The sequence below is a fragment of the Strix aluco genome, chromosome Z, assembly GCF_031877795.1.
Source record: "Strix aluco isolate bStrAlu1 chromosome Z, bStrAlu1.hap1, whole genome shotgun sequence".
Lineage (NCBI taxonomy): Eukaryota > Metazoa > Chordata > Aves > Strigiformes > Strigidae > Strix > Strix aluco.
Window position 1 is genome coordinate 61,805,856 of NC_133971.1, and position 25,610 is coordinate 61,831,465.

The window sequence follows — 25,610 nt, forward strand, 5'->3', positions numbered from 1 at the left end:
GGAGCACATGTTGTACGAGGAGCGGCTGAGGGAACTGGGGTTGTTTAGTCTGGAGAAGAGGAGGCTGAGGGGAGACCTCATTGCCCTCTACAACTACCTGACAGGAGGTTGTAGAGAACTGGGGATGAGTCTCTTTAACCAAGTAATAAGCGATAGGACAAGAGGTAATGGCCTCAAGTTGTGCCAGGAAAGGTTTAGACTGGATATCAGGAAGTATTTCTTTACAGAACGGGTTGTTAGGCGTTGGAATGGGCTGCCCAGGGAGGTGGTGGAGTCCCCATCCCTGGAGGTGTTTAAGAGTCAGGTCGTCATAGCGCTGAGGGATCTGGTGTAGTTGGGAACGGTCAGTATTAGGTTAATGGTTGGACTAGATGATCTTCAAGGTCTTTTCCAATCTAGATGATTCTGTGATTCTGTGAAAACCAGTCTCTCCCAGTGCTTCAGTGCTCACTCAAAAAAGCGAAGGTGAACAATCCTTCCACCATCCCCTGTGTCTGTCCACCTTTTTCACTCATATTTTAAGCTCTTTTGGAGAAAAGCTGATCTTTCCAAACACAGTGAGTTCCATCACATGTGATCCTAGAACAAAGGCCCTGCCTACCTGCCCCAAACTAAAATACCCAGTCACACCAAGCCAACTGTCTGTAACCATGTCAAGTCATCTTATACCATGGTGTCTTCAACAGGCAAATATATTCTAAATGACAAGTTATGTCCCCTAAGGACTCTCAAAATCCCAGGCTCATGTCTAAAAGCAGTCACCGGTGACTGTTTTCTGCTCACAGGTCACACTGTTCTCTCCTGGGACTGTCCCTGCTGTACAGAACAGGGACATTCATTCCAGGCAGCATATGCCCTGGCTGTTACTATTTACTCCTCACTGCCATTCAACATGCCATGCTGCAGCCCTGGCCCAGGAACTTATTGTGCCCCTGCAGCTTTTCACTAGGATAGGACCTACTCCTGCCATCCAAGCCACATTACAGCTGTCTGGCTATGCCTGGACAATGGCAGCATACTAGACTTGATTAGATAGCTACCCTCCCCACTGTTGATCCAGGCTCCTTTCAATCCCAACAGACACCCTTCTGAGCACACCTACACTAGAGAAATGCAAGGTTGAGCCTCTCTGCCCCAGGAAGCAATGTGCCGACCAAGACAAGGCTTTGGCCATTTTTCTGTATTTGCACTGTGTTCAGTATGCTGGATACATGGACCCTGCTTGGCATGCTGAAGTACTGTCACTACAGTAACACCAGTGAACAACAGTCCCATCTCCTTGGCGATTTCAGTTCCTTGCTTGCAAATCGTAACTTCTGGGCTTGCTGAACAATCACAGGACACTAACAGACTTCAGGAGAAGGTTCATTTGCTGTGAGAGGTTTGCATACTCTGAACAGGCCCTTCTATATGACCTTGTGAATGAAGCTGTGACCCACTCATACAGTCAGAGACCAAACAACTATTGCCTATTAACACTGCAGTCACTGCTGCAGCTCAGTAGTGAGGTCAGATCTTCACCCCAGATCTCCAGCAAAATCAAAGGGGTCCATTTTGTGACTCAGATAAAGTAATCTTGCAGGAAGAGAGAGCTCTGCCTCTCAGTTATTATCTGTATTAGAAAAGTGCTCAAAGAAAGATTTGGTGGGCCACTTCCCTCCTCTGCAGCTTACTGCCGTGTTGCTTAGATTAGCTCTTCCTGCCATCCCAGAGCACAAACCACTGCTAAGACTATACAACTCCCAGTTTCCTGGCAGAATGAGCACAAGAATTACACAAACAAGAACAAAGCTTAACGCATTCAAGCAAGAACTAGCCAACTGATTACTTCTTTACCACCCTTTAGATACATTATGTGGGTAAAATCTAAGCTTTCTCCTTCCACTGGCTTTGCCATATACAACCAATATAATATGGCAGTTGCACGACTTAAGTCAGAGCTAGCTTTTTTGCCTCTTTGAATATCTTTCTGCCTTTCCATCAGCTTAGGGAGAGTGACTATGTTGTTGCTGAAGCCTTCTAGTTATCCTTGCAGAACTATCTGTAGCACGATTCTGTTTTAATCTATCATGAATTTCAGGCAAATTAGTTTCAAGTAAAACAAAACCTGCAGCCTAAAATGGGTAAGATTTTTTTTCCACTTCTTTTTAGTAGAACACATCCTTAACTTGTAGGATTAGACTGCACTAAAACAGATGGCTTGATAGAATTCACTGAAAAATGAGACAATGCATGTGAAGGGGGACAGCATCTGTAATTACATGAAAACAAAGTCTGAAAGGACTATTATTCAGCTCCACTTCAAAGAAAAGATCTGATCTGGAGTTGGGAAGCAGAATGGATTTCCTCCTCCTTCTGCACATCACCTTTTGCACTGCTGAAGCAACCAGTTCTGACTTCTGCATTAGAAAGGATGCTGGTGGACTAATTCATTCAGCCTAGCAAAAAACATGTTCTGAGCTTAACAACGGCAGACAGCTGTCCCAAGACAGGGGCTCCAGCCCACTGTCACTGCTGTCTCTGTTTATGAAGGCAATCATGGGAGCACTTAGGAGTTTCATCTAAGATCAGGACTCTCTTGTACTACACAATATACAAGTTTACTGTCTGTCTTGAAGAGCTGGCCACAAACTGAGAAGCATGCCTCCTTCCACTGCACAAGAACCTAAGGCAGAGCAACACAAAGAAACTCCGCTCCAGTCCATGCTGAGTGACCAACCAACCACCCCACTTTTATTTCTAATCAAAGTAAAACAGTTCGAACACCACTAGCAACCTAATTAGTGTTTTGTTTTGGTTAAAAAAAGGCAGGAAATAAGAAATTCGGTTTAGCCTGAAGGGTATGAGGCTACTTTCTTATGCAGATCAAAACATTTGCACATGGGTCTCAGCATCCTTTTACAGCTTACAAACACATAAAACAGTAAATTGAAAGCAAGAGGGAAGAGAGGAGCAGGGATTACATTTTCCTCTGTGTTTGTACAACACCTAGCACACAGGGGTCCTGCACTGTGGATCTTGCTACTATGATTAAACAAACAATAGACATGCATTATGTTAGTCATTGAAAGTGCTCTTTACCCGCTGGAGGTTGACCTCTGCATCCAGTAGCTCCTCTACTGTGGATGATGGCATGGACACATTATAATGGAGGAAGTCTGAGAACGTCTCATTGTCAACCAGGAAATCCCGAAGTTTCAAGTCTGCAAAGTAACAAAACAGGCAACATTCTGGTCAGGGCAAAGCCAAAAGGAAACTCATGTGAGAGCCCTGAACAGGAAAAGCAAAGCTGACAAATGGAGGAGACGGAATTACACAAACCACAGCACAAAGGGAGAAAAGGAGCTGCTGGCAAAGTGCTCTGAAAACTTGGCAGCTTTCAGAGATGTCAGTCCATGATGTCTTGATCTCAAAAAAATAAAGAACCTTTAAGAACAACTCTCTAACATCATTGCTTCAGCTCAACTTGCACATACATGCACAGAAGAAGCAAGCAAGGTACAGCAAGCTGCTCCCCTGATCTAGGGTGAAACCTACCCTAGCATTAGCCTTGCACAAAGATTCAGCTTTACTTAATCCCTGTGTTGTTACTGAACACGGGACTGAGCTAAGGAATTTACTAATCTGTATTTAATTATGTTAATAGTAAATGTACTCATTACCATAGATTTCCAAGTTTGACATATGCAGACACAGATATGATACAGAATCACACACGCATCTAGGAAGCAAGCTTAACCATGCAGCAGAATTTCTGGAAATGCTCTTTAACTCCCATTTTTTCCCCAAAAGCTTCACCTTCTGAAGCTACTGGTGTTTCAGTTCTTGGCTTTAAAGCAAATTCGTATCACTATCACAGAAGAGGGGAGACATCTGGAAACTGTGATCCAGGTACACTATTAAAGTTCACAAACCTGAAGCTTAAGCAACTGACCCTCACACTGTTTTGGGTTGTTTTGGTGTTTGGTTTTTTTTTAAGGAGAGAGAGGACAATTCTATCTTTACTATGCTTAAATAAGCAACTATGAAGAAAGTAGCTACGCCAGAAGGAGCAGAGCATAAGTCTCATGGGATTTACTGGGGTGAAGATTTCCAGGCTAAGCCAAGCCAGCCGGTGTCACACTGCTTTTTCTACTCCAGGAGGAGAGGATGCAGCCCATGGCAAACGGTGGAAAACGATGAGATCTAAAGGGAAAGTAATGCAAGAGAGCCCCAAGAGTTTGTACCTTCTCCCTCCTATAGGGAACAGCTGTAACAGAACATTTTTTTTTTTCCCTCTTCCGTGTTTTTTGCTTAGCTTGGCGGGTGATACCCTCAAGAAAGCCCAACACCCAGGAAAAAGCATGCTGAGCACGCAGGGTGCCACCGGTGGTAACAGAGAGGCTGGTGTCCCGGGTGTCACTTCTGCTTCCCCGGGCCTAAGAGTGGCAGAGCAGCAGCGAGGGGAGGAAACCACACGCTGTGCTCTGGCCACACGAAGCACACAGGGGTTACTGACGGTCATTGCTCCCTCATCTACATATCCAGTTACAAATTCCCTGTTGCCTTTTTGTTCCACACGAAAAAGTAAATCACCCCCCTCTGCTGAGGCGACACGGAGGTTACTCTGGGACAAAAGCTTCTCCCTTGTCCTCCTCCCTTCCCCCCAGCAGGACCACTCAGCAATATACCACTTTTGACCACAGTGTGCAGATACCCCACTGCACCCTGTCACCAAAATCAACCCCCATCCTTTCTCCCAGCCGGGAAAATTAGAGGAAAAGAGCTGGATCCTGCAATAACATAAAAAAGTCTTTTTTTTTTTTTTTCCAGCAGAGGCTAAAGCACCCTGCTTCACCACAACTTCAGGAAAAGTTCCCTCCACCCTGATGCCTTGGTGACTTCCCAAATGTGCACAACTCCCCAAACACTTCTGCAGCTTGTTTATTTTTTGTTGAGATCATCAACAGTTCAGAAACTCAGATGGACAAAGGGGTAGCTGGCTGAAGGCACACTGGCATGCGGAGATCGGATGTTTGCAAGCTTTTTCATTTAATCTGTCCTCATTTAGAATATTTTTAAAGTTCCTCTTAAAGGGCCACACACCTTTTAGAAAAAACATAACCAAGCAATAATTCTCCAACTTTTCTGTTTCCTCATTGCTGTTTTGCTTTTGGGTTTACCTAGGCTTTTTTGTTTGGGGGTTTTCTGCCACATGGAAGCAGGATTTTCTTGGTGGGGGACATATTCAATAGGTAATTGCAGGAAGGCAACCTGAACTACATTGGGATTCCTGCTGGCCTGTCCGTAATAATGATGGCAAGTAACAGAGAGCCTGCCATCTTCCACAGCTGTAATTAACCAGCTCAGCTTTAACAGGGCATTTCTCCCTGCCTTTTTATCATGCCAAGCATCTTCAGACTTGCTCAGCACTAGAATTTGCTGAAAATAGAAGCTGCCTTCCAAGGCAACTGCTACAATGTCTGAAGGAGTTTTCATCATCATTTGGAGGAAAACACAAAGGGAACAGAACGTAAAGTTACCAAAACTGCTTGTGGAACAATGCTTGACTTCCAGACAGCTGGTCATGAACCTGTGCTCGCAGGTCATAACCGTTATCTGCCCAAGACCACACATGGAAGTGCTAGGAGACCAAGAGACTGAATCCCAACACATGGTCTTGCTGCAATGCCCTAAGCAAATAGCCAGCCTCTCCTACCACGCATTTTCTCCCCCACCCCATCTGGTCCTACTTGAAGCACTTGTGGCTCTGTCTTACACAATCCCCCTCAATCATGGAGGCATGCATAATGACTTGCACATGAAACCACAGAGAAGTACCAAACACTGCAATCAATCTAAATTCCTGCCCTGGATACTTCCAGAAGATAAGAGTTAATAGAGATTTCCTCTTGAAAACAGCCGTTCTCCTCCAAGACTGCTTGCCCTCTAGGGCCTAAGGAAATTCAAGAGCATTAGTTAAAAGAACTCCTCCAAAAATAGAACACAAAAGAAACAGGCAAGTCTTTTGAAGGTTAATACCAAGCTTACCCAGTAATACAAACATTTGGAGTAGAACAACGTATTTTACAACCAGAGACCTACTACTCAAATATCTTCCTGCCATAAAAGCTCAGACACACCATCAAGTTATTCAGAAAACGTGAGGTAAACTGTGTCAGCTCAAACATGATTTAACTTGTGCATCTTCTCTCACACTTGAGACTAACCAAAAGCATTGGTATGGTCAGCTATTGCAAGCCGGCTGGCACAGCGTAATGCAGCTGCAGGTCTGGACAGCACATCAGGGAGAAGTCTCTCCACATACTTTCACCGACATGGACATGCAGCCTTTCCTTCCCTCTCCTATTCATCTTCAACAGAAAACCAGGGGAGCAGCAGTCCCACAGGTTCCCCTCATCACCAGCACAGCATATGGCCTCCTGGTCAAAACCTCAGGTCCCAGCGACCAAGACAAGGCCCAGGCACAAATGTGGAGATGAACTTGAGGTCAGACAGAGCAACCACCCTCAAAGACAGTCTTGCAGTTTAAACCTGGCCAGCAGCCAAACACCACACAGCCACTCGCTCATGCTCCCCTGCCTGGGGGATGGGGGAGAGCATTGGAGGGATAAAGGCAAGGAGATTCATAGGTTGACATAAAAACAATTTAGTAATTGAAATAACATAAATAATAATAATAGAAAATACAAACAAGTAATGCACAGTGCAATTGCCAACCAATGCCCATTCTGCTCCCAGCTAGCAATCTCAGAGAAAAGAAGATCCCAAAACCACAATCCCAGAAGTGAGAGAGCACTTCCTGGCCAACCCTCATCTATATACTGAGCATGATGTTATATGATATGGAATATTCCATTGGCCAATTTGGGTCCTCTACTCTCTCCCAGCTTCTTGTGCACCTGCACACTAGCAGGACATGGGAAATTGAAAAGTCTTTGATTCCTTAGCAACAACTACAAACATCAGTGTATTATCAACATTTTTCTCATGCCAAATCCCATGCTGAATCCAAAACACAGTATTATTCTAGCTACTAAGAAGAAAAATTAGCTCTATCCCAGTTGAAACCAGAACAGACAGGCAGATCTCATGTGAACCATCTTGCTGCTTCAGTGGTGGGATGAATGCCTGCAGATGAAATACTGAGGTAGCCTGTCCTCATGGTAGACTTGATCCCAAGGGAGAAACAACACAACATGTAGACAGAGCCTTTGCTTATAAAGCATGCAAATAATCCCCACTGACAGCAGGCCCAGTGGGGCTGAAATGCTTTCATTCTGCCTAACTCCAGCTCAGGCACTATATGGCAAAACAGGAGACAGTCCCCATCCACATGAAACAAGCAGGAAAAGTCCATTTCCCATGTGGGGCAGGCAGAATGGTCTTTCCTATGGTCACATAAGGAAGCCTCCAGCAGAACCAAGAGCTCCCAGAGCTGGAAGTTTTGTGCCTAACCACAAAACCACCCTTCCTCTCTGAAGTCACAGGTCAGGATTAGACAATCGCATGTGGCATTTCACAGATACTGACTTCGTGACAGACACAGCTGTCCTTCATTTCCAGACAGTTCAAACCAACCTTGGGGGCTGAATTCTGGACACGGAAACCAGCAACTTATGATTCTCAGATTGCAGAGCATCTCCTACAGGACTGACACACTGTTTTAAATCTTCAAGATTTACATTTTCCTGACAGCTCAACCTTTTCCAGCACCTTCACACCTGAGCACAGAGCTAGGCCAGTCATTCCTTGCTTGAGAAATCAAATCATTGTGACAACAGAGAAAAAAAACCCAATCCTCTCATGAAGTTCAAGACAACTAGTAAAGAATAACAGAACCTCCACACATCCTACACTACTGGTTAAATTGAACAGCAAAACAAAAAGTGTTCATTATAAAAAATAGCAAGTCGGTGCTGTGTGGTCTCCATTCCATGCAGGTCAGAACTGAAGCACTGATTGTGCAGTGAAGAAAGTGTCCATGGTCCATAAATTCTCCACAGCCAGAGGTTTTTAGCATCCTCATTCTAGAAACACATCCCTGGTTACTTTCACAAGCTCAAAAGGTGGCTCAGTGCAGGAAAGAGCAAGAGAAACCACAGCCTGGAAACAGTTTTAATTTGATCTTACTACAAGTATGACCATGACAGGTCCCAAAGTAAGCAGTGACCATTTCCACAATACTGGGAAGATCCACAGACAAGTGGGACAAAAAAGCCTGTGGAGACAGGTTACAGAGCAAGACTGTTCTCCTCAAACTTCTCTCCTATTCTTTCTTGCTTCACTTGGAAGCACAGAGGGCTCATACCTTCCTCCATAAACTTAATGGTGCAGCATCTTTTAAAACTAAACAATAGGGTAGAAAAACAAAACCCCACGGAAATTGTGGCTACAGTTTTCATATCCTGAACACTGTCTTCTAAAAATAAAAGGCACGCAAGTGGTATTTCAACATATCTCAATCCACCGTAGAGTACAAAGTTCACCAGGTCTGACTTCAATTTGTGGGTTTTCTGCCCAAAGGGTTTGTGCCCATAATGTACAATAAACCAGATTTTTCAGCCAGTTTAAAACTAACAAGCTCAGTGAAAGCTATGTGACAGTTAGATCTACTATTCACTTCCCAGCTTCACGTGCCCTAAGTCCCTACAGAGAACTGGGTGAAAGAAGGGGGAAAAGAGTATTCACACCATAAATTAATTCAGAAGCAAAGAGGAAAGCAGGGCAGTGTGTCTCATCTACAAACACGACTATCTTCAGGGGATTCACTCCTTACTGATAGAACATGCAAGGCAGAAAACAACTATGTTATTTTCTGCATATACATTTCAGTTGGAGGATTTACTAGTCTTTGGCTAAGCCTGTCTTCCTCACAGCCAAGCATCAAGGCAAAGGAGAAGCTGGTGTTATATTATGACCCTTTATTTCTCAGAGACTTACTCAAAGGGCAACCCAATCATTTTCATAACAGCAGCATTAAGGCACCACAGCAAGATGAAATAGTGACACAGGACGGGGCATGAGAAGCTTTAGCTTTGTTCTTTAGAGTCAGCAGGTTTCCACAAGTGCCTGAAGGAGACCAGACAGACAAGTGGGCTCCCAGCACAATACAGTCAGAGGCACCTGTCTCCACCAGTTAACAGAATGAGCAAAGCAAAGCAAAGGAAGAGGGCCAAGTGAGCAAACAACACAATTTTCCTCTCCCCACACAAAATGTTGAGATTCACAGCTCCCAGTTGCCCACTCAGGTAAAACCACATTTCTACAGCAAGGGAGGCGGGCGTGCAGCACCTCCGTAGCACTCACGCAAGGCCAGCAACTCAGATACCCATGCCAGACTGACTGTACAGCTGCCTGTCAAGCTTGTGCAACACACTCCACAGTGCCCAGGCACAAGCTGAGGACAAGGGCAAGAGGCTCCCCAGTCACACAGGGCTGCCTCACCCAGGGCATCACTCTTCACCAGTCATACTCCCAGCAACAGGAGTTTTTGCAAGAAACAAGCACATGAAGGAGCTGAAGCTGAGACCAAGAGGTGAAGCTCCAGCAGCTGAAAGCATTTACTGGTAGAGCATTGTGACCACTACAAGGACTCTGGCTAGAAACCTGCCTTAGCTTTCAGCAAACTCTCACACAGTGAGAGGACCAGGGCAGGCAAACCCAATGCTGATGCAGAATTACCTCATATACTGGGATTTTGTATTAATTTTTCAATGCAGCATCTGGGAAGTATTCCTCAGGAATACCTGATGGGTGCACTTGAACACCTCAATTGATTTTTATACTCATTACCAATCACTGTGATTTATAGACATAAGGTGTTTGAAGCTACTTTCCATAAAATTAAAAATGGGCTTTCAAACAAATTCAACACCGGAATTGAAGACGGAATGACTTGTGAATTGACAATGATCCAGAGGAAACAGTGATCTAATGCTGAAGCTTGTTACAGCATTGTACCCTACTGAGCCAATGACCCCGATCTACAATGCGAAAAGCAAACCTTTCAGATGCACCAGTGCTGGGCTTGGCAAGGCAGCAAGTTTTCATCTGCCCTCATTATACTCCTAACTTTGGACAACATGTCCAGAAAGCACAATAAAATAACATTTTAAGTCTTTTCTTTTTTTAAAGCAATTACTATGTTTCAGTTTTCCCTTCCCTATAAAGCACTCTTCCCCCTGTGTGGTGGGAACAGCTCTCAGAGCTGCTTGTACTCCTAATGATACTGGCAAGAGCTATAACTGTCCTCTGCCCAAGTTGGACAGCTGTACCCTGACTTGCTGACAAGAAATCGAGCAGCTCAGCAGGTCTGTTGTTCAGGATCAGCTAGTGTGAAAATACAAGCCTAATATGCATGCAGTTGAAGTGCTGTTCCTTCTGCAGCCATAGCTTGACCTGTTTTTATGGTAGGCTACAGCTCTCAGCTCTGTGTCCATCAGACAGGTAACGGTGCTGCCTCCGCAGACATTAGATAACACCCAAGTGTGCACCCACTTAACCAGAGCCCATCATCATATGTTTGCCATGCCAAATGGTGATGCAAGTAGAGAAAAGGCAGCCTTACATCCATCTCCAGCAGCTAGGATCTCTCCTGGGAGAAAAGGAAACGTGCAACAGGCCGCGGCCTTCCCTCTCATCTTGGGACTGCAGACACTAGGACCATCTCCATTGCACTACAAGTCACCATTTTTGCTTAGAAGAGCTTTAAAAATAGCCGCCAGCACAACCACTCTGGCAGAAAGCACAGCCAACACTGTGTACCGGTGCATGCGCAAGTGACCAGTTCTTGGTTCAGCTTCACTGGGGGTATGTTGGCTTCAAGGATGCAGAGCCCATTTAAACCAGCTGAGATCCCACCTCCAACCTGCAAGGAAGGTCAGCAGGAAACACAAGACTCATACCTCTCTTTGGGTAGTACTTTGAATCCCAAATGCCATCAGGCCCCCTTTCTTGACACACATGACAGACTGCATCAGAAAGCAAAGACACAAAGAGGTGCAGAAGCAAAAGCCACAAGCTGGTCACCAGCAGTCCTGCCAGCAAATGAGTCTGCAGAGTTTCTGTCTATGAAGGGACCCACCCAACCACGTCCCTAGCCGCTGTCTAACACCATCCCTAGTCACTGTAACACCACAGAAGAGATACTCCAGCTTCTTCCCCTGCTGCAAGCCAAACTCTATTATCAGCAGACAACTGTGAAATACAGCCTGCCAGTGAAAAATTGAAAAAAACTTATTCAGGCTTTTAACAGTGCAAAAAATTTAGCAGGCTTAAAGGAAACATCCTAAGTATCTACACTGTGTTGCCTTAAGCAGCAAATCTCAAGCACAGCTCCAAATCGCATGCAGTTCTAACTGATTGAAAGTTCTGCTATTTTTCACAAAATAAGGACAAACTTTAAATTTCTCAGCCTTTGATTTGGTTTATCAGCCACAGACATGACAGACCTCAGATCTGACCAAATACAATACTTCATTACTGCAACAAAATTATTTTCAGGAATATATTTAAGTGTATACAGAACACATTTAGGGCTGGTACAGGCAATGGAGAAGGTGTCTAAAGATCAAATCCAGCTCAGAAAAAGAGAAGTCCTTCTAAAGAGTCAGAAAATAAGTGTTATGATTGGATTTTGACTGCACTAGAAACATTATGCCTTAAATAACACACAGATTTTAGATGTTTCAAAACATCAACTCAGCCATGGTGAAATACATTAAAAAAATCAGACTTGAAACAAGATGCCATGGTCACATCCAGCCACATACCACTATTCTAATGGCAAACACTGGTGTGAGCATACAAGGAATGACTTTATGCTATTAAAAAGCATGGAGTTAAGCAGAAGTTGAAAGTATGAGCTGTGACCAAGGAGGACCCCATTCAGAATTCCTCATACTTGAGCAAGTGACCTTGAATTCAGTGGAAATTCAAGTCACAGGAAAAAACAGGACTGGACATTTTAATCAAATGACCATTACTAACAGCAGAAGGGTTTTCATGAGCTGGCTACATGAGCATGCATCTGGGAGACTGCTGGTTCAAGTGCAAAAGGCACCTACCTATATCAGAACGATTTCTAAACCCCCAAACAAGCAGACAGAACCACCCCACCCTCCAAGTATCATGTTACTTGAAATTTATCACAGCACCAGTTTGAAAGGCTCCATCCACAAAACTGGCATGGGTAGTGATGAACCTCAAGTAAAGTGGCAGGCAGAATTGCACAGGATCAAAGCACCCTGACTGTCCTGTACACATATTTGTGTCACCTTACATAGAAAAGCTGATGAGAAAAAAGACACACCTCCCTTGGGTGTGAAGCCTCACTCTGCCACAGCTCCCTTCCTCTCATCACAGATTCAGGGAACCTGACTCACACCTGACTTTTTTAACACAGTATCAAGTCTGCAGTCAGCAGATCATAGTGGCTTTCGCTTGCCCTATGTTCACAAGAAGACCTGTCACATCTGGATTTAGTGCCAAATCCTAATGCCCCTCATCTAGCACACAACAGAAGAAGCCACCTCCAGAACAAAGGGTCAAATCAATTCAAGAGGTAGCAAAAAATGCTGAAGATGAACAAGGATAAACCAATCATTATAGTCCAATTAGTTTAAGCAGAAATACTGTCTACTTATGCTGAAAACATACCTACATCTAAATTAATTCAAACTCCCATGACTGCTCCCTGTGTTTCAGTTTAGTTGGTCATTGGGAAGTTATCCTTATAGATAGTAGCTTGTTTTGCTTTTGAGACTCAAATCCAAAGGAAGGGGGGGAAAAAGTAAAAAAATCAAGCTTCATCACTAAAACAAGAGAATGTTTTTTCTGCCTAGTTTAGGGCAACCTTTGCAACCATTCAGCCCCTTCACTAGTATAAATCTGACTGTTGAGCAACAGTGCTTCAAAATAGTTAAAGAACTTTCTCAATCTTTAAGGAAGACTGAAAAGCAAATGCTTAGTAGATATGGACTGCTCAAATTCACATGAAGTCTTGGCTAGAGATCATGGCTATTGTATCCTAAGTGCAACGTTATACTGCTGGTCACATCAGGATGCTCCCAACAGACTCTGCCTTGGTAGTCTGAGGAGCTCATCCTTCAGCATGGTGTTCTTCTGGACTGTCAATACGCTAACCATTCCTTCCCTTCAATACTGATATAACTTGCTGGCTGAAAATACACCTTGGAGTACTTGCATCAGTGTCCACTGTGTTTTATATCGAGGACAGGAGTAGTACTAGTAGACACAGAAAAGAACAGCAGCTCTCATTGGTTTAGAAACTGGATCCTGTGTACCAGAGTCCCAAAGCAGTGCAGTTAACCTGAAGAAAGTTGAGTGTGTACTGCTGAAGACACCTTCTGCATTATCTATATGGATGCACTGGTAAAATTCTTTGCACTTTCTTCAGGTAGAAGTGAAAGATAACATGTAAAGGAAGGAAAGGGACCAGGCAGGTGAAGACACTTGTGGTCTCAAAGGGCTACTCCATTGTAGTGATTTCTCTGGCTTTACAGCACACCTTTCCCACCTGCTGGGCAGTGGGCAAGTACATGAACAGAGCAGGGTAGTAACATAGGTGAGCAGGGGTATCTGATGGCTTGTCATCATACAGCTCTGCTTTTGCTATGAGGAAAGTTGTTGGGACAATGCACTTTCATGTCCACATCTCGTCTCACGTGGCAAAGCACTTTTTTTTCCCTACTGTTCTGAAGCAGCATTTTGTCGGGTGTGTCCTGGTTTTGACTGGGACAGAGTTAGTGTTCTTCCTAGTAGCTGGTACAGAGCTGTGTTTTGGATTTAGATAATAATGTTGGTTACACATTAATGATTTAGCTGTTGCTAAGTAGCTCTTCTCCTAAATTAAGGAGTTTTCAGTTTCCCCTGCTTTGCCAGCAAGCGGGTATACAAGAAGCTGGGAGGAAGCACGGCCGGGACAGCTGATCTGAACTAACCAAGGGGGTATTCCATGCCATAGAACATCATGGTCAGTATAGTAAACTCAGGGGAGTTGGCTGAGGGTCAAAATCACTGTTCTGGCATTGGTCAGCAGGTGGTGAGCAACTGCATTGTCCATCACTTAAGTTTTATTTCTCCCTATTTTTGTTATATTCCTTTTCATGAATATTATTATTACGTTCTATTGTTATTATTTTATTTTAGTTAAACTGTTCTTATGTCAACCTGTGAGTTTTACTTGGTTTTCATTCTCCTTCCCATCCAATTGGAAGGGGGGATGAGTGTGCAAGCAGCTGTCTGGTGCTTAGCTGCTGGCTGGGGTTAAACTACTACAGGTAGATAACAGCTGCTGCTTTCCAAAGCAGCCAGTTGGCACAAGTCAGAACAAACACTCAGACCTGAGATACTGCTATCTTTGCAGTAAGCTTTGTCCCATCAGTAAATTCCTTTCTGACATATATGTATACTCAGTCACTCTCAGATATGGTCCAGTTATGTTTCCACTGCACTTGCTAAAATAGATGGAGAACTACAAGAAAAGGACCTCCTGAAATGTAATAGTTTATGCTTATTAAGTTCTGGCTGGTGCAGTCACGCAAACTTTTTGTCAGTGTCCATCAAAAATGCATCTAAGGACTAACCCTGGTAGTATTTAACTCTAAAACAAAAAAGATATGTTTGGAAGAACAGAAAAGTTTAAGAAAGGGAAAAAAAGAACAAACAAACCACAAAACCCATAGGAAAGGGTCTTCATTTAAAATTCCATAAAAGAGTCTTTATTGCACCATCCTTAAAACTAAAACTAAATTAGAAAGGGAAGAAAGCTTTGGCTGTTTACAGAGTATGTGTGTCACAGATCACTCTGAATCTCCTCCACATATAGCTTAGCGCTGCCAGGTCAGCATAAAAAAAAGCTAGGGCAAGATCTTCAGCTAATAGATGACCTACATTCCACTAAATTTTCAGAGCTACACCAGTTTTTCATTAGCTGAGGATTTCATGCTACACAGGCATAAGCAATATGTAGTTTTTAACAAGTTCAATAAGCACTTAATACATAAAAATATGCATAATTTTTTTATTCTGCACCTTTTGCATTTAATCTCAAAGGATTTTTACAGAATTTTGGAGTCAAAATATATGCAAAGTATGATACAAGCATAAAACCTGTAACCTGAACTAAAATCGCATCTCTAACAAGATACAACCACTACTTGATAAAAGACACAGCAACACCAAAAAAACCCTCAGGTTGGAAGTGAACGAACAGTAATATTCTTGAAGCTGCAAAGAAATCTAGCAACAGTTGGTAGAATATGTCGTTTGATTTTAGCCAGGATCCTGGCATTAACACTCACTGATTTTATGACCAAAAATATTTACATAGAACAGCATCTGTTTCCCATGAAAAAGGCTGCCTACAAAAATTTAACTTCCAGGAATTTTCAAAAAATTCAGTCAAGCAGTGCTCTATTCTCTTGCCTGGGTAAAAATGAACTTTGATTCAACAACAACAATATTTCAAAGCCATCACCTTTTATTGCATCCTGACTACACTGAAAACCGCCACATCCTACTGTGTTTCAGAATGAGGGCTCCAGTTCCTTGGAAGCTGTTCATTTATTTAGCTCACAGGAATGCTGTAAAAATGAGGTAGTGAGTGTTCGCAATGCACACTGAAGTGTATTATTACTAGAGAAGGCTCCAAAGCTGATTAACTTGAGAGATATGGGAGGTCACAAATTAGGTGCTTCAGCATCAGTACCAAGTCAGACACAGAAGTGTACAGGGCTTTTTCCAACTGTGACAATTTAATAACTGCCACTCTCATGAGAGCTCAGCCCCATGGAAATCCCCCAAGAAAGCTGAACTTTCCACCAGATAGCAGTGGTATAGATTTCCTAAGGGACTACTAACACCAAGCTCAATGTGGAAAGCCTACCCTGCTCTCTCAACCAACCTCAGACCATAGCTTAAATAAACCAAATGCCATCTTCCACAAATCAGGCAATTTATTGAGATTGAGATTAGAATTCACTCAGAACAAATCTAGGAATTACGTCAGAGTGGAAAACAGAAAATAAATGCAAACTGAAGTTAACACTGAGCACAAGTTTTTGCAACAGCAACATAATGCTGGTATTAACAAGCTACACTGATAAGGTTCCATACAAAAGGAGGGAGGTAATAGGAGAGTGTGCAAGGTAATTGCTTACTTAACACTCTCCATTTTATTTGCTGGCTCAAACTAAAAACCAGTGTTGACTGACCAGGTTGAAGAGTTTTAGGAAACTGAAGAGAACACCCAGTAAAAAAACCCAGAACTTTTTAATACTGTCCTGCTTCTGCAGCACGTGTCAACATTACTTACACTGTGACAAGCACAGTAAGCAATTCTTGTTTTCTTTATCACTGTCTCTTTATCTAGACAAGTTAACAGCAAGATAAAAACAGTGCCTTTAAGGTAGAGTGATTTGGTATCTGTTGGAATAGTGCTTGTATCTACAATTAGCAACACAGCTATTTGCTTCCCTGCATGCAAACCATTAGCTGGCACCATCAGGTTAGCTGGTCTTACAAGTAATCAAATTGCTAGTGCAGTCCTTCACCAGTGCAGACCAGTGCTGACATGCTTGTGATTCTCCCTGTGTGTTTTTAACAGGGTTCATACAGTCTTCTGTGGTAGGATTCTCAGAAATACTTTGCTCAAGCTTCTGTCTGCACTGTACTAGGTGACACTACAGCAAGGCCAGATTTAACATAACACTGCATGGGTTTTTTCAATTCCACTTTCAAAGGGTTTTCAGTCTTTCCTTCTCACACACACCTACCTAGACTCCAAGCTGGCCTAATTCTAAACCTCTCACTTCAAAAGCATCTCAGCAGAAGGGAAGTTCAGACAAAAACCAGGCACCAAAGCCCAGTCCCACAGAATCAGAAGACAGCCACGCACATTATGCTGTATCTGTTTATCCATCTCAACCTCTAAGCAGTCATGTAATAATGCTGTTACAGACAAAGAAACCTCTGGAAGTTCATAGACAGCCCCATGGGAAACAGGTATGATTCTCCTGATAGCAGATTTAATGCTGCAGCAGACCTTTGTGCCTACACCTCTATCAACATCATTTCAACACTTCAACACTTCAATCTCATCTTCAGCTTCAAAACGTTAAGGAAAGCAGAAGTAGACTCTACTGAAAGTGGTAACTGTGCAAATGTATAATTCATCAAATGTCATGCCATCTCACTATAAAAAGCTGTATGGCTAACTGCTTAACACACAACTTGGGACCCACACTGTCATAAAAAGTCTCTGACTTTGCCTCTCTCTTGACTGTCAGCCTCCCAGTTTCACTTTAGGACAGAAAAAGTAATGGACCCATTGGATTCACAGAGAGACTTTGTCCACTACCTGTAGTAAGGGACTTAAAGTGCCTTTCCAAGAATGTTTTGGAAAGGGTTTTCCAGAAGATCTGCAGTTGCCTGCACAACTTTCATTCACTTGGGTGGGGGTGGGGGGGGATCTAAGGACACTCAAGTCTTTGCTCATGAGCCCAGTGATTTGAAGAAAAAAATAATTAGGCAAATGTGGGAAAACTACCATGTGCAACAATCTAACTGCACAATCAACATGGCACAATACAAACACCTTTGTGCAATGCAAGTACCCAGTATTGGCAGCTTGTTCCACTTGCTCTATCTTGACAGACTGCATCTGACCAAAGCGGAAATCACACCACTTCCCAACGCAGCCCCAGGTTCCCCTTCCTGGCTGGGTGCTTTGAGCTGGGAGGCAGCAGCATCCAGGAACGCCCTGGGGAGTTCTGCTAAGGGCTAACACAAAGTAAACCCATACTGAAAACACAGAGCTAAAGGCACCTTCCTACCCAACCCTACAGGTCACGATCTCTCTATTGATACAACAGGGCAGTGTTTTTGGCAATATTTTCCTCAGCCTAAAGAAAAGGCAAGGACTTGCACATCACTATGGAGCACAGTATCAGAGAACCCAGTTGTGTATTTATGTGCAATGGCAGTTGGTGTCTGCAGGTATTTTGGGGGTGAAGGCCACTTGGACATATAGTCTGTTAGTCCTTATTCTAGCCTGGCTGGTTTTTTTGCTAGGATCCTTCCCAAGGGAAGTCAGGGAAGAAATCGGCTTAATTAGGAAGAGGTAGGCAGGTATAAAAATCAATTTGAATGTTTATCTTAAGGGAGTGGGATCATTTTGTTCGGCAGAAGACAGTGAGGAGTTAGCTATCAATTTAACATCATCTAGCAGATAATGTACAACATCCTGTTTCCCTGAGTGCCCTGATTAACACACAGCACGACACATGCCACCAGAAAGCCTCTCCCAAGGGTGCTCTTCAGCCCAATCTCTCCATCATCCTTTACCTGTTAAATAAAAGTAGCACTATTAGCACTAACCAGACTGCAAACTCCTTCAGTCCCAACACCTGTCTGTGCAGCAAGCTGCAACATCTGCAGAGGATGTCACCTAGCTGATGTTTTCCCCTACACCATGAGCAATATTAGTCCATCAAACAATTGGGCAAGGCAGCACACATGTAGAATAATAGCCTGAGATCTGATGCAACTTCTTAGGCGATGTTTTGTTTCCCTCTGCATATTTCATTGCTCCATTTTTGTTTAGCTGGGTTAGTTTCAAGAAAAATAGAAACGTGCCATTTGGGATCACTGAAAACTAAGAGCAAAGAAGTAAATACCAGCTAGACTGGCTTATATGTGTAACTGTTAGCAACAACCAAAGAAGGTGGCTTTAATTCTACTTCTTGGTAGAGTTCTACCATGGTACTGCAGAACAAAGTATTTAGGAGTCCTGTAGAGAAGGAAGAAATAAAGTGTGTCTCAGAGCAAGCTGTATCTCAATCTTTCAAAAAAAAAGGAGGAAAGCTTATTTTTTCCAAACACTTTATCCTCTGCTAAAATGGCACTGAGGCTAGTTGCAAATCCAGTGCCTCTAAGCAGTGAGCCAAACCTACTGCAGGTGGCAATCCCAGCAGCCATGTCATGCTCTTTGGAAGTGGTATCACCAAGGTCTTTGACTCTCTGTTCTGATTTGCACTATGCCTTATCACAAGTGTTGAAGACTGTAGTGACATTGCTGGACAGAAATGTAACAAGTGCTGGGAAGGTGAGGGTACCTGATGTCTGCCTACAGAATTGATTATGTTAAGGCATATGTGTGCCTGCACATAGATTTCACTGCTCAGCACTTGCTGAAAGCGGTCATAGAACAGCAGCGCCCACTCAGCCTGACAGCTGCCTGTGCTGAACTGCCTCATACCATCAGTTAGCACTTCATCCTGGCCAGAGAAGATGTTACACGTTGCAAGGGTAGGCTGTTCCCTACTGATAACACTTCCCCCCCGCCCCCCGCTCTCTGGCAGAGCTCTTCTGCAGCTCAGAGCAGCAAAGAGCAGGAGCCACTACTCAAACTCCTGGACAAACAGCCCTGTTAAGGGATTACCTCCCATCTCATCAAGCAGTGACTGAGATACAAACCCTGTTGGCATGAACGCACAGCACTGCCTAAACAGAATCTTAGCGTCCTACCTTGTCTTTAACCAAGACACTGACTTGCAGGCACCCATGGAAACACCATGCCATCTTAAGCAAGTCTCCTTTCCCCAGGGTTCAGCACATGCCTAATTTCAGATTAGACACACTAACAGTCACACCTTGAACATCAATTTGTGAGGGCTGTTTCAAAGTGAAAGAACTTCGGTAAATGCTCTCTAAACAGATTCAAACATCTGAAGCCAAATAACAGACATGTATGCTCCGCATGACTAGCATTACAACAAACTCTATACCATAGCTCTAATCTGTACGCTAGTAATGGAAGATCACCTCCTGAAACCTGTTTCAAAGCCATCAGGAAGCAGTGGGAAGTGTGTGTGAAGGGGATGAGGGTACTGCAGAGACTCCAGAAGAGCCTACATCACACAGCAGGGAGCATACAGACCCTCCCACTGGGGAAGCATGAGCTCTATCTGCACCACTGATTCACATGGCTTCAGGTCCAGGCCAGAGCTGAAACAGAGGAGGTGTTACAATTTTTTTCAACTACTTGCTCATCAGGAAATTGGAGAAATACATGTATAAAGGCAGTGCTTTCAGGTTTGGAGGTGTGCTTACATCTGACATCTACTCCTACTGTCGTCTTAGGTTCCCAGAGTCACTGGAGGAAACACCCCAGAGAGGAAAGGATTTAAGCACTTCTCACACTTCATTGTCAACAGCAGCTGAAGGGTTGACCTGTAGTTCCCTTCCCTGCACAGGAATCTAAGGACTGCTAAGCATAAATATACAAGTACTTGTAAGATTAGAGGATGCTGTTCTATGCATGCTGTCAGAGAATGAATCAGGCAGCTAAGGAGTGAACAGCAGGGACACCCAAGTTGGAGGCTTTGTAAATGAGCATTTGTAAATGAGGAGGACAAACAGGCTTTGTTCCCTATAAGCCTTGCCAACAACGTGCAGTCTGTCATTGTAATGACAGAGTCTTGATTTTTTTATTACACATTTGAAATATTTTATTATAGAAATATGATCTTTGATGACTGGTCTGAGGCTTATTTTTGCAGTCAGTCTGATAGTCTTTATTGTAGAGAAACATGAGCCTTTTGGCTTTCAATGTGTACAATACTCCCTATGCGAAATGCTTCTTGAAATCACTCCTCCCCCTCAAACCTTCCCAGCAATGAGAGCTTCAGCTTTGATAGTTTTCTTGTAAATGTCCGTGTCTGATGTTCACCGCATGTTTCAATACTGAACACCAGTATTTACACTCTTTGTAAGACTTAACTTGCAGGTACTACTGCAGGCACGAAGTGTAAAATCCAGTAACAACAACATCCATCATTCTGACAGAGAGCTTGTTCCCACAAGACCACCAAGTCAAACCAAGGGTTTGAAGAGGTCCACGAAAAACAGTATTAAGCCTACCCTTGGGAAATAGTCGTCTTGGCTCATTATGACTGTGTTCATTATGTGTCCACCTCTGTGCAAAGGATTCACTCTGCATCCTCTCCCCCTTAAAACTGCTGATTAGGTAAAAGCATGACAATGCCACTTACCAGTTCTCAAGAGTAGAAAAAGGGGAGCCGGGCAGTACAGATACTGAGCCCAGCAAGGAAGTGTGTCCCTTATGTATAAGTAAAAGTCTCAACTAATGCTCAAAGAGTCAGTAGACCACAGTATCGCCTGCAGATCTGATCATACCAGGATTCTGCACAGCCCTGAAGGGGAAAGGGGAGAGTTACATACCCAAGTCAAATCCTTTGCATAGTTCATGTCTACCTACACCCAGCACACATCTGCCAACCTGTATTATTTCAAAGTGACCTGCAATGTACTGAGCAACACAAGAAAGGACGTAAAAACACGATCTCTGCGTTAAAAGTGTTCTCGAGACACATCAGACATGAAACTATTTACATCACACCAGGTCAGATATTTTTCTTCCTGGAGCCTGTCTGAGCCACACTCAAACGAAGAGAACTAGGAAGAACCACAAGTGTAAAACCAGGGACAACTTTCACAAAACACTAAAATACCACCTAAATTCAAAGAGCTCCACATGCCTGGATAGAAGCTGTAGGTGAAGACACTCAATGGCTGCATTCCCTGCTCTATTTCTTTTTAAACCGTTACTTCCCATTACTTCCAATAGACACATGCAGTACTAACACAGCAGCCAAGAGAAATAATCTTTCAGAGAAGAGTACCCCAAACCAAGTTGCCATGTCAGAGAGATCTGGCAATAATGAGACACCTGCCACATGCAAAGTTGTTTCATGTCCCAGCTCTGCTGTAAACTTCCTGTGTGATCTCACACTAGTCACTTATTCATCTGCACAGACAGGAAGGCACCCCAAACCTTCTTGTGCAAGCTAAAAATGGAATATTCTCATTTTTCATGACAAATGAGGCTGTGCAAGCCCCCAGGACAAAACATTTTCTTTTGGACCCTACCATTCAAAATCTTGCCAGACAGTAAGAGAGAATGAAGTATCCTACACCAGTTATACAGAAACAAGGGAAGTTATACAGAAGCAAGGGAAACTGAGACTTCATTGTCAGATTAATCAGTTTTGCATTTGTAAGCTGGAGGCCAACATCAGCTTTTCCTCATCTACCTTCTTTCAGCACACTTCCCACTGGAGCTTAAGTGGTAGAGTGTTAAATTGTAGCTATATAGCATTCACTGCTTCACTGACAAAATAGCAAAACTACTAGTGTTTTCCAAAGAGAGGCACTACTTGGACTCATTCTAGAAGGCCAGCATTTTAACTGACTTCAGTGGGCTAAGGACTGTAATTTCACATCCAAAACAGCTGCTATTCTTGGCATTACAGACCATCTCTTTTCTGTTCCACTGAAGCTAAAGAGCACACACATCTCTGACACAGGAGAGGCTTAAGGTAATTCTGCAGGATTGGAAAGGGTTTGATGAGCTGTAAATTATAGCCATACACATTCCCACATGCAGAAATAACCTGACCAGAAATGCCAGGTGTAGGTGACTTTCCACCATGCTGTTACCTGAGCCAGAGTAGTTTCCCAACTTGCGCAGTTTTCCCAGGACCTTCTGGACATCCTTTATGCTTGTGTCCTGTTGGCTGTACAAGAGTAACCTCTTGGCATCTGAGAACAGGCGGGAAACACTGGTAACGGGAAAACACAAAAACAACCAGCGGTCATCAGCTCTGTGAGCCAGCATCCACAGATACAGTTTTACATCACAATTCCAAACTCCAGTTCCCTTCAGTTAAGCCACTGCCCTTTCCAGTACAATAAGCCTTTTCTTTAGTGACTACCCTGGGACAATTCAAGGATCCTAATAAAAGATGGCTGCTAATGCAAGGTCAAACAAAGTTACATTGGGAACCTCCGTGCATTTGAAAGCCTGCATTTACGACTGTGATGAAGACGGCCTCCTGCTGCCTGTAAACTGCTTCCTCTTAGAGGCACAATGATTTAAGTAGGTCCTTACTCCTTTCAAATGCTTCCCCAGGTTGCAGACACATTTTACTCTGCATTAAGCCTAACTGGCCTGACAGTATGAATGCAGCAAGCAGGGCAGGGTATAAGGAAGCTGGACATAAATTGAGATTTCTGCAACACATCAGCCAGTACTAAAATGAACTGTCCATCGCAGAGGTTCATAAACCAGGGAAAGAGGTTCTCTAAAAAAGCTTACACCTTGACTTTTGATGGGCCAAAATCTGAGCCACCAATAAGAGAATGGATTCAGTTTTCATCCAGGCAGAACTTTTCATTCACCAAAAGCTTCAACTGCTTGAACTCAGGGATACTGCACACCTACCAGCTCTCTGCTAGCCCCTCTGGACTTGGCAGCTGGAGAGCTTGGTACTTTAGTGGCAGCAGAAACAGCAAAGTGCTGGATAGGGTAGGGTTACACAACTAGCTGATGATTTCAAATACCTCTGTTCTACATATTCCCTCAAGAACAGAGATGAGGAAAAAGCAGGCAGACTCACATGGAGGCATTGAAGTTTCCAACAATACCAGGGGACTCCCCAGGAGTTGGGTAGCGGAAACAAGGGTTGTTGGCATTGCAGATTATCCCCTGTATCCATGGCAAGGTTCCTGCTGAAGGCATAGCTTTGTTTGGGAAGTGACCTAGAACAGAATCATAAGAGTTAGGAGAAACACAGGATACAAGCCACTACTACACAGCATTGCATTTGAAGGGCAGTGCTAACCCTGCATTGACTAGTGCCCCAAATTGCTTATGAGCGCGCAGAACAGTCAACACTAAGAAGGGTTGAGTTCATGATCCCCACACAGCTCTAGCCTTCTCCAGTGAAAAACTACACCTTGTTAAGCTTGTAGGAGAAGCTCCTTGCTATTCTCATCTTTGTAGCATTGTTTTTGGCCATGCTGATGTACTATTTTGCTGAGGAATGCCCAACAGCAGGCAACTCCAAAGTTTGGTAGTGGTGAGCACATGCGCACACATGCTTTCTAGCCAGCTGCGCTTCTCTGGATTTGCGTGCTTAACTAACACAAGGATTTGACTTGAGGCCACATGGACAGCCCTGGTCAGGGTCTGGGTTCTGAAGACCCATAGTATTTCTATTATTTTCAAAATCTGCTTACCTTAATTACACACACTGTAAACACCAAGCAACGGGTCAGCAATTGTGGGATGATGCCTACACTGGTTTCCCTGAGATAAGTATGTCATTGCTGTCCCATATCAGCTTGATTTCCAGACAGTCCTAAAGCTTCAGAGTTCCTAAAACATTTAGGCACCTGCCTGTCATATTTCAAATCCTTTTGCTGAAATCTAAACTCGTTACCAGAGACCTACTTAAGTCATAGCCCAGAGTTTACATCCTGTTTATGTTCCGCATTCTGGTCAAGAGTTAAAACAGTAACAAACTACTCACTGCAGATCTCCATCAGTACACCACTCAGGCATTTGTAAATCCCTTACCCTCCAACGACAGGGAAAGAAAGGCTTCCCTTGTATAATCCTGCATCTTAACAAGCCAAGAGGCTGCTTTCTGCAAACAAACTCCTTCTTCACCCCTACACTAGGGAGGGGAGCACAGAGGAAGGTCATGCCCCTTCCTCAGTATCTCTCACAGCTACTCAAGGCTTTGACCACAAGACACACATTGTACCCTCCGGTGCTGATCTTACCCTCATCGTGTGCCACAGGCACAATGGAGGTACCAAAGCCCCAGGAGGAAGAGAGGTCTGAACTGCTGAATTACAGTAAGGCTGGTTAATGTAGGTGACTGAAGGAAGATGGGGAGCTTATCAGACTTCCCTGGAGAAAGTCAAGGACTCTGTCCAGGAGAAAGGTGAAGGAACTGAAGGTTCATTGTTTCCAGTACCCAGGGGACTGTTTGTTCCCAGTTCTCTGTTTAAAATAGAAGTGCTATTTACCTGAGCTCTCTGACTTTTGTTTCATTTTGCCCTTTTTTTTTTTTCTTCTTGGCTACAGGGTTTGGGGGGTGGGGGGAAAAGGAAAAAATGCTAAGACTTTCAGATTTTTTTGTAAAACTTCCCAGAGAATCACCTTCTCTCTCCTCCACACCTTTTACTTTACATGACGAAGAACTCAAACTTTCAAAAGCAGTATGAACAGAGGAGGGGTGCACAGGAATTCACAGTAACTTTTTACATACACTGATGTATGTAACAGCAGTTTATCCTAGACTAAAACAGGAATTTGTCAGTTTTAAGTCAAACAAGTTACACAGAAAACAGTGTAACGACTTTCCTACAAACACCGAGCTTTTCAGTAGAGATTGAAGTAACTTTTTGTCAGATTTTTTTTCCTCAAAGTGCATTTTGAATACCTTAATGGGTCACAGGAACAGAAAAGTCAAGCTTCAGAAGACACAAGTCAGCAATTTTGCTCTGTAGTATTCTAAGATGTCTTCTCTACCTGATCTGGTGAGAGCCATGTAACTACCACTTAAGAGCTAGCAAAGTTTCCCCCCACGTTTTCAGAAAAAGGTTCCTCACACTTGGCCAAGCTGCTAGAAATAAAAAATCCTGACTGGAAACTCTGACCACAGAAACATCCCAATCTTTGGGATCTTCTCCTCAAACAGGAAAAGAGAACT

General features: G+C 43.5%; 1 protein-coding gene across 4 annotated transcripts in view; it reads right to left on the bottom strand.

The window, feature by feature from the left end:
• ABCA1 (ATP binding cassette subfamily A member 1) overlaps window positions 1-25,610 on the bottom strand; it is a 99,915-nt gene that overhangs the window by 48,843 nt on the left and 25,462 nt on the right. For all 4 annotated transcript variants that reach the window (XM_074813801.1, XM_074813800.1, XM_074813803.1 and 1 more), the window contains 3 exons: window positions 23,505-23,646; window positions 22,546-22,667; window positions 3,082-3,203 (listed from right to left, as the gene is read on the bottom strand). In XM_074813801.1, the coding sequence (XP_074669902.1) occupies window positions 3,082-3,203; window positions 22,546-22,667; window positions 23,505-23,646 (386 nt within the window). The remainder of the gene's footprint in view (window positions 1-3,081; window positions 3,204-22,545; window positions 22,668-23,504; window positions 23,647-25,610) is intronic.